Source organism: Nycticebus coucang, chromosome 3 (genome assembly GCF_027406575.1).
Source record: "Nycticebus coucang isolate mNycCou1 chromosome 3, mNycCou1.pri, whole genome shotgun sequence".
NCBI lineage: Eukaryota > Metazoa > Chordata > Mammalia > Primates > Lorisidae > Nycticebus > Nycticebus coucang.
The window spans coordinates 125,063,009-125,080,544 of record NC_069782.1 but is presented as its reverse complement, the minus strand read 5'-3'; the positions used below and the strand labels follow the sequence as shown (position 1 = coordinate 125,080,544).

The window sequence follows — 17,536 nt, the reverse complement described above, 5'->3', positions numbered from 1 at the left end:
TAACATGAAGACAATAGATGACCTAATACATAGTGGGGGGTAGGGGAATAAGGGACTGGGGCGAGGGAAGGAGGGAGGGGTTTGAGACACCTCTTGGGGACATGAGAGGAAATTTACCTAACAAAAGCAATCAGTGTGACCTAATTCTTTGTACCCTCAGTGAATGCCAAACAATAAAAAGAATAAAATAAAATTTCCCCAGGTGATTCCAATGTACAATAATTAAGAGACTATTAGGCCAGGTGGTGGCTCACACCTGTAATCCCAGCACTCTGGGAGGCCGAGAGGGGAGGACTCCCAGAGCTCAGGAGTTTGAGACCAATTTGAGCAAGAGCAAGACCCCGTCTCTAAAAAAAAAATAGCTGGGCATTGTGGTGGGCATCTGTAGTCCCAGCTACTCAGGAGACTGAGACAAGAGGATCACTTGAGCCCAAGAGTTTGAGGTTGTTGTGAGTTATGATGCCATAGCACTCAACCCCAGGGCGACTGAGTGAGACTCTGTCTCAATAATAATAATACTTCAGAGAATAGGTGTTATTAGTAACTTAGAGAATGGATATTATACCCAGAATGCCTTTTGAGGGAGGTTACTAAGGCAATGATCTTAGACCCATAGGTTCCTCCTTTCTATTTGGGGTCAAGTGTCTCTGGGAAGTGATGACATGTTATTCCACCAGATATCATGTGGTTTCCTGCTTGTATAGCTTGCACTTTCTCATTCTAAAAGTTTCCTGGGCAGTTACCTGAATCATCCCTATTTAGGTACTGCTTAACAAAGAGCACAGGAGAAGACCATATACAGGAATCTGGGTTCTCTGTGCTATTCACCAGTGCTGTGGTTTGGATTCCACAGCCAAAAGAGAACAAAGTCTGTAGCTCCTGGTCCAGCCAGTTTCTCTAAACTTAATGTAGTGCTGCTAACGTTTGACAAGAAAAGTTTATCACCTGAATGAGAAGACAGAACTATGTCCTCAGTTCCTGCTACCTCATTTCTGCCACTATCACTTTAGAAAACTTGTTCTAGTTAAGATTACCAATAACCTCTATGTCAGGAAATCCAATGAACATTTTTAGTCCTGATATTTTAGAGGCATTAAACACTGTTAACCACTTCTTCCTCCTTAAAATACTTTTTCTTTTCCTCTGTGACAAAACACTGGTGCTTCTCTGTCCCTTCTCTGGTTTCTCCTCCTCTACCAAAGTATTCAAAGCAACTTCTGAAGGCTCAGCCTTTGGCTCTCTTCTCATCTTGTTCCCTATTCTCTGCTGAAGCAGTTCATGCACATCTATGGCTTCAATTATTATTCCTCTGCAACAGACTTTCATATTTTTATTCCTAGCACAAACCGTACATCCAACTGTCCACTTAATTGCTTTATTTAGGGATACATATTTCAAAGGCATATCAAATTCAACATGCCCCAAACCAAATATATATAGAAAAAATAACACAAGTCTCTAGGTCTCAGGTCTTATAGTCATATTATCTTTCTTAATGGCCTAGTCACAGTTTATTCAGGTAGGACTCACAAGGACCAAGTTTTTTGTAAGGTAAGTCATGGCAACTTTGGCCAAGAAGCAGGGTTTCCAAAACATCTTCCAACACGTAGCTCTTCTAAACTGCTTAAACTAAATGCCCCAATTTAGGGTAGCCTGGGCTTGCCCTGCCAGAGCCAACCTGGTCACTGACAGTGCGGGGTTTAGTTCACAAGCCTCTAACTGGAGCCAGTCTGGAGAGGTGAAATTTTCCAAAGTCCATTAGTAAAGTTGATTGTTATATGTCAGGAAGAAGAAATACAAAAGACCTAAGGGGAGGCCGAAGATCAAAGTGGTGGCAACAGTGAGAGTTGTTGGTGAGCAGGCAACATCCAGAGCTACTGTTCTGAATAATTTCCCGTTTTTACTCATGGACTCATGACACATGGGTGTGTCAGGTTCAAAAAGCAGGGATGTTCAATCTTTTTTTTCTCTGCCACACACTGAAAGAATGAAAGTTGTCTTGGGCCACATAGTAAATATACAAACATTAATGATTAGCCAAAAAACAAAAAAGGTCTGCACATATTTTTCATGATATCCAACACCACAGATAAGCAAAAAAGGTCCTCAAAAATGGATAACCCTAGTTTAAAGGATTAGGACCAAGTCATTAGATTTATTGTAATTCAGAAGACTAAGAGTTCCGTCATGCAAATGCAAATGATCCAATTCAAACAGCCAAAGAGAAACAGGAACCAAGGGCAGGTATGGCATGCTTTTATTCAGCTTGGGACAGCTGGGGAGAAGTCCACAACAGAAGAAAGGTTCATACACTTTTATACCCAGGAGAACAACAGGGGCAAAGTGCCAAGCAACAGTTACATAGTCATGACATTACCATGCACAGGTGCCAAACCATGAGTGAGAAAGCCTAAACAACCTTGAGTTGCCCCACAATTTTGTGTTGCCCTTTCAACTTTTGAGTTGCTCTTTCAACTCTGTCTTGAACCCAGTTCCATGCCGGGTTTAGATGTAGAAATTGTCAGAAGCACTTTTGTTTAAAAACAAACAAACAAACAAAAAAAACAAACCAAAAAGACCAACCCTGCAGCATGAAAAAAATCAACAAAATAGACATCTTTCTTAATTACCTAAAATTACACTAAGCTTTTGAAAAACAAAAAACCTAGGGCAATGGGTTGTGGGGAGGCAACTAGTACTGTGAGTTCACACACATCTTGTTTAGTTTTGAATTATAATTATTGCTTCCACCAGATATGTTTTGGGATTTTTATCTAATTATATAAAATGTGTTTTACCCAGAAGTATGACTGCTGGATCTAATCATTTAACTTTCTAACAAAGTGCCAAAACTGTTTCCAAAGTGGTTGTTCCATTTTCCATTCCACCAGCAATGAGTTTAAAGTTTCTGTTTGTCAGTATCTTTTTCAGCATTTGTTAGTGTCTTTTCTTATTTTTGTTTTATTTTGGATTTTAGCCATTCAAATATGTGTAGTAGTATTTCATTATGGTTTTAATTTGCATTTCTCCTCTGATATGACGTGATGATGCACATCTTTTCATGTGTTTCTTTGCCATCTGTGTACAATCTTTAGTGAAGTGTCTGTTCAAATCCTTTGCCCATTTTTTAAATTGGGGTGTCTTCTTATTAAGTCATACTAATTGTTTATATATTCATAGTTGTCTACCTTCTGAATTTTTCCCCGTTACCTTATATTCCCAGTTAATCACTGGCAGTTTCCAGAAGACCAACAAGAGCAAATAGAGCAGTCACTTACCTCTGAACCTGCAACTTTACTGTGGTGCTTGTAAACCCTTGCCGTTGTCGAAGAGATTTTATCTGTTTCCAAGTCCGTAACATACTTTGTAGTAGGGAGAGGTCCTTTTTCCTTTCTAAGTCATATAGCTGTTTTGTATTACTACAACGATAATGGCAGATCAAAAATATTTTGGTGGATTAGAACCGTAAGTCATTAAACATGGAATGGAAGAACGTATTGCATTAACTCTTCTGAACTCTCTCCCCACTTTTTTTCCATTTTACCCCCTCATCTTATTACCCTACCTTATTACTTTTTGTTATCCACTGAAATTCTGCTATTAGAAATTCATTCATTCTTTTATGCGTTAAAATGTTTCTCACTATTCAGAAGTGCCTTTATAAAATGCAAATGCTCCTGAGAAAGGAAATATCCTAGCTAAGATTCTTCAAGATTCTGAAGTACTGAAGAGAAGATAAATAGTGGAAGAAAGAAAATAGTGAAAGAAAGGAAGCCATAATAGGGATTTGGTTTAGATTCAGGATGGAAAAAAATCTCAAGCAGCCTTGATAGGAAAAGATGGTGGCAGCCCCCACATCACAGAGTTTGAATTACTCTAAGAAAAGACTAGGGAGAGAGTCTGATTTAAAGTGCATGAATAGAAAATATGCCTTTCAAAACTCAGTTTATATCACTTTCTTGGTGCAGCCTTCTTGAATCCCCCCCAAACACAAAATGAAAATTTTAAATCATAGCCTTTTATGCTTTTCCCTTTTAATACATGCCACATTTGTTATAACTCATTCAATTTTCTGTTTCCCAATATGATTTCAAGGTTCAGTATACAGTGGGATAACAATGGGTATATAAATTGTAAATATTCCCAACAGTTTTTGCAACCCTTTATCACCTCCCAATCCACTCATATAGCTGAAGTGTAGAACAGGAATACTTAAAGGAATGTGGCCATTTTGAATAAGGGCTATTAAAAGTGTGACATAGTAGAAAGAAGAGCAATATCCTTGAAGTGAGACAATCCCAATTGTTAACTATGGTTGTCTCACTTCAGAAAACTGCTTAAATATTCTGAGTCTTCATATGTTCAATTTTTCTTCAATCTCCTGACATCTATTTGAGTAAAGTTTCTCTAAAGTGAAAAGAAAGGGCCCATTATTAATCGCAAAAAGATAAAATAAATACACTATTTTCATGTATTTCCAGATTTGTAGTGTGTTTATTATACTTCTTTCAGATAAACAATTAGAACCACTGCTCCAATTACTACTTTGATGGGGGTAGTAAGCATATTTTTAGGATATTAAAGTAATATACTATTTTAAAAGATGTTTATTCAATGTTTCCTGACTTTACAAACACATTGTATTAGCATGACAAATTATACCAATTGATTTTTGGATGTTAAACCATCCTTGCATTCCTGGAATGATTTCAATTTGGTTATAATGTATTGTTTAATAAAATTATCTTTAGCACATTTGTATCTAATGTTCATGAATGAATTTTGGATGTAATATTTTTGTATTGTCAAGTTTTATTTTCAAGGGTATAACTATAAAATGAGTTGAGAATGTAGCCTCTTTTCTAGTCTTTGATAGAGTTTGTGAAAAATAGAAGTTATCTTTAAGTCAGAAGTTCTCAGACTTTATTGTGCCTCAGATTCACGTGGAGGGCTTGTAAAACATAGATTACCAAGCCCACCTCAGAGTTTCTAATTCACTAGGTCTGTGGTAGACCTGACAATCTGCACCTCAAACAAGTTCCTAGGTGAAGCTGATGCTGCTAGTCTGGGAACACACTTTGAGAATTCAGTGCTTTAAAGATATTACAAAACTCATAGTTTAGTCATCTATGCCTGGACTTTTCTTTGCAGAAAGGGTTTTAATTACTGGTTTTATTACATTACTGGTTTAATTTCTTTAATAATTATTGCACTACTTAGGTTTTTTCCCCCTTTTTTCATTTTTAGATATGTCCCCATTAGTTGTATTTTTGTATAGATTTGTCCTTTCCATATAAATGTTTATATTCTTTAGCATAAAAGTATATAACATCTGTAGTTATGTCCCACTTTCCTTCCTGATAGTGTATGTATGTGCTATTTCATTATTTTCTTCCTTGATCACCCTTGTCAGAGCATACCTATTTTCATCAAATGTCTGGGTTTTTTGATTTTTCTCTATTATAGTTTTATTTATTTTATTTTTTTTATTGTTGGGGATTCATTGAGGGTACAATAAGCCAGGTTACACTGATTGCAATTGTTAGGTAAAGTCCCTCTTGCAATCATGTCTTGCCCCCATAAAGTGTCACACACACAAAGGCCTCATCCCCTCCCTCCGTCCCTCTTTCTGCTTCCCCCCCCCATAACCTTAATTGTCATTAATTGTCCTCATATCAAAATTGAGTACATAGGATTCATGCTTCTCCATTCTTGTGATGCTTTACTAAGAATAATGTCTTCCACGTCCATCCAGGTTAATACGAAGGATGTAAAGTCTCCATTTTTTTTAATGGCTGAATAGTATTCCATGGTATACATATACCACAGCTTGTTAATCCATTCCTGGGTTGGTGGGCATTTAGGCTGTTTCCACATTTTGGCGATTGTAAATTGAGCTGCAATAAACAGTCTAGTACAAGTGTCCTTATGATAAAAGGATTTTGTTCCTTCTGGGAAGACGCCCAGTAATGGGATTGCAGGATCAAATGGGAGGTCTAGGTTGAGTGCTTTGAGGTTTCTCCATACTTCCTTCCAGAAAGGTTGTACTAGTTTGCAGTCCCACCAGCAGTGTAAAAGTGTTCCCTTCTCTCCACATCCATGCCAGCATCTGCAGTTTTGAGATTTTGTGATGTGGGCCATTCTTACTGGGGTTAGATGATATCTCATGGTTGTTTTGATTTGCATTTCTCTAATATATGGAGATGATGAACATTTTTTCATGTGTTTGTTAGCCATTCGTCTGTCATCTTTAGAGAAAGTTCTATTCATGTCTTTTGCCCATTGATATATGGGATTGTTGGCTTTTTTCATGTGGATTAATTTGAGTTCTCTATAGATCCTAGTAATCAAGCTTTTGTCTGATTGAAAATATGCAAATATCCTTTCCCATTGTGTAGGTTGTCTCTTTGCTTTGGTTATTGTCTCCTTAGCTGTACAGAAGCTTTTCAATTTAATGAAGTCCCATTTGTTTTTTTTTGTTGTTGTTGCAATTGCCATGGCAGTCTTCTTCATGAAGTCTTTCCCCAGGCCAATATCTTCCAGTGTTTTTCCTATGCTCTATTATAGTTTTATTAAGTTATATTCTTCTTTATTGTTTCATTACTCCTATCATTTGTCCTAACTTGTTAAGAAGGATGCTTAGCTCATTCATTTTCACTTTTCTTTTTCTCTAATATATATACATAAATCAACATTTTTCTCTAAGAATTTTAGTTATATCTCAGAAATTTTGGTACACAGTAATTTTTCACAATAAATTCAAAATACTTTGTAATTATCACCATGACATCTTTTGACAAGCAGATCACTTAGACATGTATTCCTTAATTTCTAAGCATAAGATTTCCTAGTTATATATCATATACAATGTATAGTTTTTTGCATTGGGTTTCACCACTAAATGATTTAAATCTTTTGAATGTATTGAGACTTTCAGATTTACTAAACATAAGGTCAACTTTTGTAAATGTTCTATGTGTTCCTGAAGAGTTTGCAGTTTTTGGATGCAGTATTCTATGCAAATATTAAGTCAAGTTTATTAATCATGTTGCTTAAATCCATATCCTTATTGTGTTTTTTCTTTCTTTTTTTGGTCTGCTTGTTCCAACAATTACTGACAGGAATGTATTAAAGCTTCCCAATGTGTTTGTGAATTTGTTATTTTCTCCTGCTTATCTGTCAATTTGTGTCATATATTTTGAATCCGTATTATTATATGCATATATATGAATATATGTGAATTAAACCACATTATGATGTGACCATCTTTATCTATAGCAAAGCTTTTTGCCTTAAAGATCTATTTAATCTTTTATTAGCACAGCAATGCTAGCTTCATTTGGTTAGTGTTTGTGTGCTACGTTTTCCGTTGTTTTTCATTCCCTTTCTATATATTTATGTCCCATGTTTCTTATAAACAACCTATAATTTGATTTTTTTCTTTCATTCCAATCTATTTATCTAGATAAAAATGAGGAATTTGACCCATTTAGATGCTTTTATGTTTAGCTCCATCATCTTCTTCTGTGTTGTCTACTTGTTTCATCTGCTCTATGTTCCTTTTTCTTTCTTTCATTGCTTTCTTTTGGAATGGCTGAATATTTTTATTATACCATTTTACTCTTCTGTTGACATGAAAGTTATATCATTTTTCTCTTTTTTTAGTAGTTATAAGTCAAAATCTGAATTCCTGACCTATCAAAGGTTTTACCTTTACCTTCCTCCAGGTCAATACAAGGATCTTTAATTAAAATTTGCCCTTCTTTGTGGTACAAGTTTTATATTTTAACTCTCTATGTATTTTTAAACTCCAAAAGACATCATTATATCAATGCTGATTGAGATCCACCCACATATTTACAACATTCTTTGTTCTCCAGTCCTTCCTGATTCATTTCTGCACCACTTACCTTCTGTCTTAGAAGCATCCTTTAGAATTTCCTTCCGGAAATGTCTACTTGAGGATAATTCTGTTAATTTTTGTTAGTTTAGGAAAAAAAGTGCTTTTATTTTGCCTTCAATTTTTTTTTTCCAGTTTTTGGCCAGGGCTGGGTTTGAACCCGCCACCTCTGGCATACAGGGCTGGCGCCCTACCTCTCTGAGCCACAGGTGCCACCCTATTTTGCCTTCATTTTTAACTGTATTTTTAGCAGGGGGATATTTCTAGAATGAGAGTTGTTTTTATTCAGCCTATTGAAAATGCATTTTCTGATTCCCAATGTTGCTGTTAAGATGCCATAGCTCTTTTGAACATAATCTGGCATTTTTTCTCTGATTTTAAAAATTTCACTCTTTTTTATTGTGATAAAGCATAAAACATAACATTGGCCATTCTAACCATATTAAATGTATCGTTCAGTGACATTAAGTACATTCACATACTTTCTATCTCTATGACTATGACTCCACCAGGTACCTCATATTAATGTAATCATAAGGTATTTGTCCTTTTATAACTAGATTATTTCACTTAGCTTCTGTCTTAGTCCATTTGTCCTGTTACAACAGAATACCTGAGGCTGGGTAATTTATAATAAACAAAAGTTTATTTTCTCATGGTTCTGAAGGCTCAGAATTCCAAGATCAAAGCACCAGCATCTGGCAGGGGCCTTCTTGCCGTGTCATGACATGGTGAAAGGTAGAAGGGTGAAGACAGAAAGAGTCCACACTCCCAAAAGACATTTAATTAAGGCATAAACCCATCCATGAGGGTGAACCTGCCCCTTAAAACTATTACATAGGCAATTAAATTTTAACATGTGTTTTAGAGAGGACAAATATTTAAAACATAGCAGCATAATTTTCTCAACATTCATCTACGTCAGATTTCCTTTTTAAGGCTAACATTCCATGGCATGAATATACCACATTTTGTTATGAATAAGTTAAAATTTGTCTACTTTCTTGTCAATACATGTTCTGTTTTGTGGATAATAGCCATGCTAGTGGGTGTGAAGATGTATCTCATTGTGTCTCTGATTACTTTTAAGATACTCTTTTGTCAGCTCAGCGCATGTGGCTCAACCAGCTAAGGCGCCAGCCACATACACCTGAGCTGACAGGTTCGAATCCAGCCTGTGTCCACCAAACAACGAGGGCTGCAACCAAAAAATAGCGAGGCATTGTGGTGGGCACCTGTAGTCCCAGGTACTTGGGAGGCAGAGGCAAGAGAATCCCTTGAGCCCAGGAGTTGGATGTTGCTGTGAGCTGTGATGCCATAGCATTCTACCCAGGGCGACAGCTTGAGGCTCTGTCTCATAAAAAAAAAAAAAAAAAAAAAGACACTCCTTTGTCTTTGCCCAGTTTCACATCACATGTCTAAGTGTAAATTTGGGTTTATAGAGCTTCTTGAATTAGTTGATTGATGTTTTCCATCAATTTTAGGAATTTTCTAGCATTATCTCTTTGGCTATTGTCTTACTTCATTTTCTTCCTCTTTTTATAGGACTTAAATATACGTTAGACTTTCTCTCTCTTTTTTTTTTTTTTTGAGATAGAGCCTCAAGCTGTCGCCTTGGGTACAGTGCCGTGGCATCACAGCTCACAGTAACCTCCAACTCCTGGGCTCAAGTGATTCTCCTGCCTCTGCCTCCCAAGTAGCTGGGACTATAGGTGCCTGCCACAACGCAGCCGTCATTGTTGTTTGGTGGCCCGGGCTGGATTTGAATCCACCAGCTCAGGTGTATGTGGCTAGCACCTTAGCCGCTTGAACCACAGGTGCTGAGCCAGACGTTCTCAATGTATCTTTATTTATATATATATATATTTTTATCTTCCGTCTTTTTGTTTCTCTGCACTTAAATTTTCATTAGTTTATTTTCATCTATCTCATAAATTCTGTTAACTCAGGTTTAATCTGCTGTTAAGGCAATCCATCGAGTTCCTTATTTTGGTTATTGTATTTTTCATTCCTCTAGTTTTTAGTTTTCTCTTTCAAATGTCACCTTTTATAATTGTTTTTGCTAAAAGTTTTTAAAATTTAGCTTTATAGGTCTATATGAATATAGTGTAGTGATGGTTAGAAAAATGAGAGAGAGATTAATTTCTGGCTTCTGTAGGACCCTGTTCCCTATCTCCAGTCCAACCTTTACCGTGCCCCTTCCACCTTCCCACCCGCTTCAAGCATTTGCCAAACGTGGAGTCTTTCTCTTAGCTGCCTTCTATTGATGGGCTGGTATACCAAGACAGAGGAGATAGGATACCTATTCAGGGTTTTTAGATCTCTAATATCCTCTTTCATCTCTCACAAACCTGTTAGGTCTTTGGAGCTTTTAAGAGGAAAAACGATATATTTTACCTATACTTTTTATCTGTTTAACAGGATGGTAGACCTCTGTTCCTGGAAGTGATAGTCCATTGAATTTTTGTTTGCTTCTTTAAAATTTAATTAATTAAATTTTTTGCTATTATGCTTTTTTCTTATATTGAATTTTTAGTCTTTTTTGGTACAATAGTATAGCCACCCCTGCTGTCTTTTTGGTTGCTACTTGCATGGACTATCTTTTTCTCATCCTTTGACTTTCAATCCATTTGTGTCTTTGGATCTAAAATGAGTCTTGTGTAGATACCATATACTTGGATTGTGTCTTTTTTTTTTTTTCATTTCTTGCATTACTATGTTCTTTTGTGTTTAGTTGATTTAGGTGAAATGTTTAAATTCTCTTCTCATTTCCTTTTGTGTATTTTCATAGGTACTTTCCTGTGGTTACCATAAAGATTACATTTAACATCCTAAAGTTGTAATACTTTAATTTGAATTTATACCAGCTTAAACTTAAAAAATATTTTAAAAACTGCTCCTTTATAGCTCTGACCCAAGCCTTTACAGTTCTTGATATCACAAATTATCTCTTTATACATTGTGTGCCCCAAAATATAAACCAATAATTAAGTACAGTAGTTCCCTAAATCATATAGAAAACAAAAGTCATTACAGACTGTTGTTACAATAATACCAACATTTATAATTGGACACATGTTTACTTTACTGAGATTTCTCATTTCATCATGTAGGACTACTTTGAGCACGTCTTTCAGGGTAGGTAGTGGTACAAAATCCTTCAGCTTCTGTTTATGTGGGAATGTCTTAATTTCTCCCTAAATTTTGAAGAACAGTTTTGCCAGATACAGGATCCTTTGTGGACAGGGTTTTTTATTTTTTCTTTTAGCACTTTAAATATTATCAGTCCACTGTTTTTTTGGCTTCCAAAGTTTCTTATGGGAAATACAACAATCTTATAGAGGATCTCTTGTATGTGGTAATTTATTTCTCTTTTGCTGCTTTCAAGATTCTCTTTGCCTTTGTCTTTTGAAAAATTTGTTATAATGTGTATTGGTGTGAGTCTCTTTCAGTTTATCTTACTTGGAGTTTGTTTGAAGTTCTTGGATGTTGGGCAGCGTCTGTGGCTCAGTGAGTAGGGCGCCAGCCTCATACACTGAGGGTGACAGGTTTGAACCCAGCCCTGGCCAAACTGCAACAAAAAAATAGCTGGGCTTTGTGGTGGGCGCCTGTAGTCCCAGCTACTCGGGAGGCTGAGGCAAGAGAATCGCCTAAGCCCAGGAGTTGGAGGTTGCCATGAGCTGTGACACCACAGCACTTTACCGAGGGTGACAAAGTGAGATTCTAATAAGTCTCTAAAAAAAAAAAAAAGTTCTTGGACGTTCATATTCATGGATTTTCCCGCTATTATTTCTTCAAACAAACACTCTCTCAGCACCTTTCTCCTTATCTTTTCCTTCTGGATCTCCTCCAAAGAGTATGTTGGTCTGCTTGATGGTGATCCACAGGTCTTTATCTAATTTTATTTAATATTTTTTCTTTCTGTTACTGATATTTGATAATTCTATTTTCCTATATTCAAGTTCATTGATTCTTTCTTTTGCCTGCTGAGATCTGCATTTGAATACCTGAAGCAACTTTTACATTTTAGTTATTATACTTCACAGCTCCATAATTTTTCTTTGATTTCTTTTTTGATTGTCTATCTCTTTATTGATATTTCCATTTTGTTCATACATAGTTAGTTTTCTTGACTTACTCCACACCTTCCTTTCATTATTTAAGCATCTTTAAGATAGTTGCTTTAAAGTCTAGCAAATTTGTCATCATGCCCTTTTTGGTGCCAGTTTCTGTTAATTTATTATTTTTTTGAATTGGCTATACTTTCCTATTTCTATGTTTGCCTTTTTTTTCTTTTGGTTGAAAATTAGACATTTGAACTTAACAATATAATAACTCTGAAAATCAGAGTGTCCTCCTTTCCCAGGGTTTTCTGTGTTTAATTATTGTTCCACATTTATTTTTAAGTCATTGTAAGAATCCTCTGTGATGAGACATAAGTATAAGGTTTTCTGCAGGTCTTTTTGGAGCCTGTGCCTTTTCCTAGGTATATGTGGTTACTTTCTAATTTTCCCTATTTAAGCAGTTGCTTGTGAATGTCCGGTCTTTACTATCTGGCTCCACAAAAGGGAAAAAGAGAAAAATGAAATGGGGAAAGGGGACCAGCCTTTTAAATTCCACAGAAGTCACTATAGCTGGGTGAGGGAAAACCTGTTACTAGGGAGTATGGTATAAAAACAATGACATCCCTGTCTTTTTGCATCTCTTGTGATCAGTAGTGATTAGTACACAGATCCCAAATATTTGGAGGAATAAGTCCTTTTTGCCATCCTGTCTCCTGCAAACTGTGTGTAGGCTGCTCTAGATCATGTGCACAGCTTCCTGCCACAGGACTGAGGAGTGGGGGATAGGTAGATGCTATTATGCTGAGGACTGAAATTGCCCCAAATTAACCTCAAAATGCCATCCAAGTCTTCTCCTACATGTTGCAAGCCTTCAATAGACTCTGGAGTTACAAAGTATAGTTGGCCCTCCATATATACTAGCTCTGTGTTTGCAGATTCAACCAACTTCAGACTATAAAGTTCCAAGGCAGACAGCCCCAACATGAGGCTGGAGAGATAAGCATGAGTCAGATTACACAGGGTTTTATAGATCATGCTAAAGATACAGTAATAGGGAGCCATTAAAATGTTTCATTTATTTATAAAAATCACTCTGGCTTCAGTATGAAGCATGGTTTAAAGTGAGGCATTTTAGGAGATTTGAGTAGTCAAGCTGTAAGTGAGGCATGTGAAATAGGCAGAACCAGTGGGAATAGAGAGGAAAACAAAATGGAAAGAGTTTTTAAAAATTAAAAAATATAAGAACCTGTTTATGAGTAGTGTGAAAGATGAGAGGAGAGGCAAGAAGGGGTCACACATGCCAGGTGACTGTAGGTAAGCACCTAGTAAATAGACATTACAAGTTAAGTACATATATACCATTATTAGTTAATTATATTTTGTGCACACATCTTTTGTAATAGAAACATTGTTCTCAAATATACAAAAACGGCCATTTGCAGCATTTTGATACCACCTCCAAAACTTTCCTGAATGGAAATCTATTACATTGCTTCTTTTCTGCTTTAATAAAAGTGATTACTGTTCGCTGATTCCCTCCACTCCACCCACCTCACACACACATACATACCCACACATAGTAGTGGACCCTCATCCACCAATATTGGGCCCCATCTAAAGCCTACTTTTTACTTTTTTTCTTGAATCGAAGTTTACTTGTTCTGTGTTTTTTTATGCTAATGTCTGTTTCTTTACCTTCGATTTTAGTAAATATTACAAATAACACTAATTATTGCTATATAAATGCTGATGACTTCTATTCTTTTATTCAGCTAATATTTATTGAGTACACATCATGTGTCAGACCTTGTGTAAGGCATATGTCAACCTCAAGTAGCACTGTCTGCATTTAAATAGGTTATTCTAGGAAATGAATGATTTAAATCAATTTTTGACTAATGGCTACGAATCTGTAGCATCATGGCAGATCAATGGACAGAGAGTCAGGGAATTTCTGTACCTACCAAATCATTCTTATGATTTGCAACTGTTAATGTTTTTGTGCATAGCTAATCTTCTACACATTAAGTATCTTCAACTGAGATTTCCTACTTTTGGAGATTCCTTGACACATGAATATATTTTGTCCTGGAATTATTTTTCCAGTTATTTCTTACTTTCATAACTTCTCTTCCCAACTAGTCTATAAGCCATCAGTTCCCAATTTGTAGACCATGCTTTTTTTTTTTACAGGGGTCTATAAATCCTCCATATGTTCATACAGTATGCCTTTAAACTGAATTAGTAATATATCTTGCCCATATGCAAATGTGTAATTCTCAACTACATATAAACACTTGAGATTAATAATCCAAGTCAATTTAAAAATATTAGTGAACTCATAGTAGGTTTTCATTAACATTTTTTAAATCAATAGATACAAAACTACAACTACTTTTGCATGTCACTTCTGTGAAATATTTTTACACAAACATGGATCTTAAGGAAAGATTGGAACCATTTCGACAGACTCCTAAAAAAGTATGGATGTTGTACTTTTCTTTATCTTCCATAGCAAAAGTAATAATTTGCCTAAAGAAATTACTAAATAAGTACTTGACAATACATTAATGGCTCAAAACCTACCTTATCTGCCAATTATAATCTTGTAGAGTTTTTCTGGTCAGCTGGTATGCATTTGAATTTTCATTTGCTAATTTGGTAGCATCTGTCAATGCTTTCAGCTATAACAAAGAAAAGAGTTCTGTGGTATATTTTATCCACCTGTTACCATTACTCTAATTCATCTGTAGGTCTAGGTGTGTACAGCAGAAGAACAAATGTATAATTTTATGTGTATTATTGTTTTGTCTTCTAAAATATATTTCATACAAGCAACTTAGGGCAGAACTGAAAAAGCTTCACTCTCTAGGCAATAAACATCATAACTTGAACATACTAGACAAGCACTTCATCAACTGATATAAAGAAATGCTATTAGATCAAAATGGTGGGTTTAGCAGAGGTATCTATTTTATCTTCCACCTAAATATGATAATGAAAACAGGGCAAGACTGGACTAATATGTCATAAGCATATAAGCTCCATGAGTGGACATAACTAACCAAGTCTATTTGCTGAAGATGAAGAGGAGAGAAAAAGCTAGATTGTTAATATCGTTGAACCACCAAATTAAATATTGCTAGAGTTCCCCTAATCTGGGCAGTATGAAGTAATACTTTTTCCTTATTGTTCAGAGTAATTGAGGTGGAGCTTTCTGTGAATTACAAACAAAAGTATGCTAACTGATACATATGAGGTAGAAAAGGTCTTAGGGAACTTAGGAAGCAAACAATAAAACCACAAGAGAAATGGCTGCCATATTCGATCTTCTAAAAATTAAAAAATGTTTGCCAAAAGATAGAATAAATAAATAAAGTTAAAAAGCAAGTAACCAAAGGTGACAAAATATATAGCACACTTAAAAGACATATATCTTTACGGACGTATATCCATAATTTGCATATTTTAAAATGCTTATGGATTAAAGACAAACAAAGCAAGAGAAACATGGGAAAATATCAAAATATTGTCCTGCCTCTACAAATTCAAATTGAAACAATTTTTTTGGAAAGGTTATTTATTACTTTCTACTAAAATTTAAACTGCATGTACCCTTAACCCTTGACCAAGTAACTTCACCTCTAGGGATTTAGCCTATAGAAGCACTCACATGTGTGCTCGAATATATACGTGCAAGGATGATAATTATTTTATTATTTGTAATCATAAAAAATGGAAATGACCTATGTGTTATGAATGGGGAGTTATTTAATATATTAAAATAAAATTATATTTACGGTCCTGTATATAGTGACATGGAACAAGTTCCAAAATATGGTATTAATGTTAAAACACCAAGTTGTCAAATAATACATAGGGTAAAATCCAATTTATGTTAAAATAATCCTGGCATACATATATAAAGAAATAGAGGGAAAAGAGAACTTTAAAGTTGTATTGCCAAACATGAGGTGAAGAAAGAAGTAGGCCTTTCATGTTTTGCCATTTCTATAATGAATCCTCTCCAATGAGAATGTATTCCTGTATTACTTGTATAATTCAAAAACTAAAAGCTGAAAGGAAAAATAGCAGAAATCTGCATAGCTGTTCATTATTTCTACTCTCTCATGTTATCTGTAACATTCCTGTTTGTTCTTAAAGTGGAGTTCATACTCATATAAAGAAGCATATTCCAGTTTAAGAACTCTTCGGATGCCAGTGAGAGTTCCACTATTCTTAACTAATTGTAACAAGAAGAGGCATACATTTCATACCAAGGGACTAAACAGATACATCTATTATCCATGTTTATTTATTTATTTATTTATTTATTTATTTTTTTGTAGAGACAGAGTCTCACTTTATGGCCCTTGGTAGAGTGCCGTGGCATCACACAGCTCACAGCAACCTCCAGCTCCTGGGCTTAAGCGATTCTCTTGCCTCAGCCTCCCGAGTAGCTGGGACTACAGGTGCCCGCCCCACAGCACCTGGCTATTTTTTTGTTGCAGTTTGGCCGGGGCTGGGTTTGAACCCGCCACCCTGGGCATATGGGTCCGGCGCCCTACTCACTGAGCCACAGGCGCCGCCCTATGTTTAAAGAAATCAGTCTTTAGTAGGTGGCCACAAACATGCTCTGCCATACCAGGCCTTTTCTCCTTCTCCCACTGCTCTTCTCCACCTTCAGAAGAGAAAGACGTGCACGCAGCCTGCCACATTTCCTTTTTTACAATTTGAGAATAAACTGAAGAAAAGTAAAAATCAACTAAGAAATTACCTTTGGCTTCGAAGAATCAGTAAAACTGAAACATGTTACAAATAATGATCCCCAAAGGCTTTTATTTTATGGAGAGAGTCAGGAATGCTACATGAAAAATAAACCTAGAGTCTACACACTAATAGTAATCTAATAAAATAAAACTGACATTGCTAAATCAGACTTTAAAGATTATATGATATTCTTGGGAAAAAAATCCATAAAGTAGAAATCTATAAATACAGTCATTTTTAATGACCTGCATCTTAATATCAGAGTTGATTCCTCCAGTCATTAAAAAAATAGCCCTACCATACTGAAAGTTAAAATACTCAGTATATGTTTTAGGAAATATTCTAATGTTATTAACATATGATGTTCATCTATTAAGTTCTTCCACACAACTATTACATGAAAATTCAATCAAACTGATTAAGTCCTGCAGATTTTGCACTTGTATTTAAAAAGCTGGTATTTATTAAGGTACAGTTCATGTCCAGCTTATCAAGATGTCTTGATGACTCCATAAGGATTAAATATTTAATTGAATATTAGGTATTAATTACTACACATTTAATTTCTAATGCATTTATAGTCAAGACTTATCAGGATACTGTTCTCAAGACCACACTAGTTAACGAAATGATTATGTATCAGAAACCCGGCAAATAATTCAAATGAGAGGTACAAGTCTGTAAAAACAATCATGAGTATTCCTTTGATTTCTCTTTGGACATTATGTACTATTCATAATGTCATTAGATGACTATTTGGATTAATCATCCTCAGATGTGAGATTCAAGATTTCTAACATTT

At 35.5% G+C, this 17,536-nt stretch overlaps 1 protein-coding gene across 1 annotated transcript in view; it reads right to left on the bottom strand.

Moving 5' to 3' along the window:
- Positions 1 to 17,536, bottom strand: part of LOC128580659 (protein CC2D2B-like) — a 121,539-nt gene that overhangs the window by 75,338 nt on the left and 28,665 nt on the right. The window contains 2 exon segments of the mRNA XM_053582844.1: positions 3,279 to 3,419; positions 14,551 to 14,648. Coding sequence (XP_053438819.1) covers positions 3,279 to 3,419; positions 14,551 to 14,648 — 239 coding nt within the window.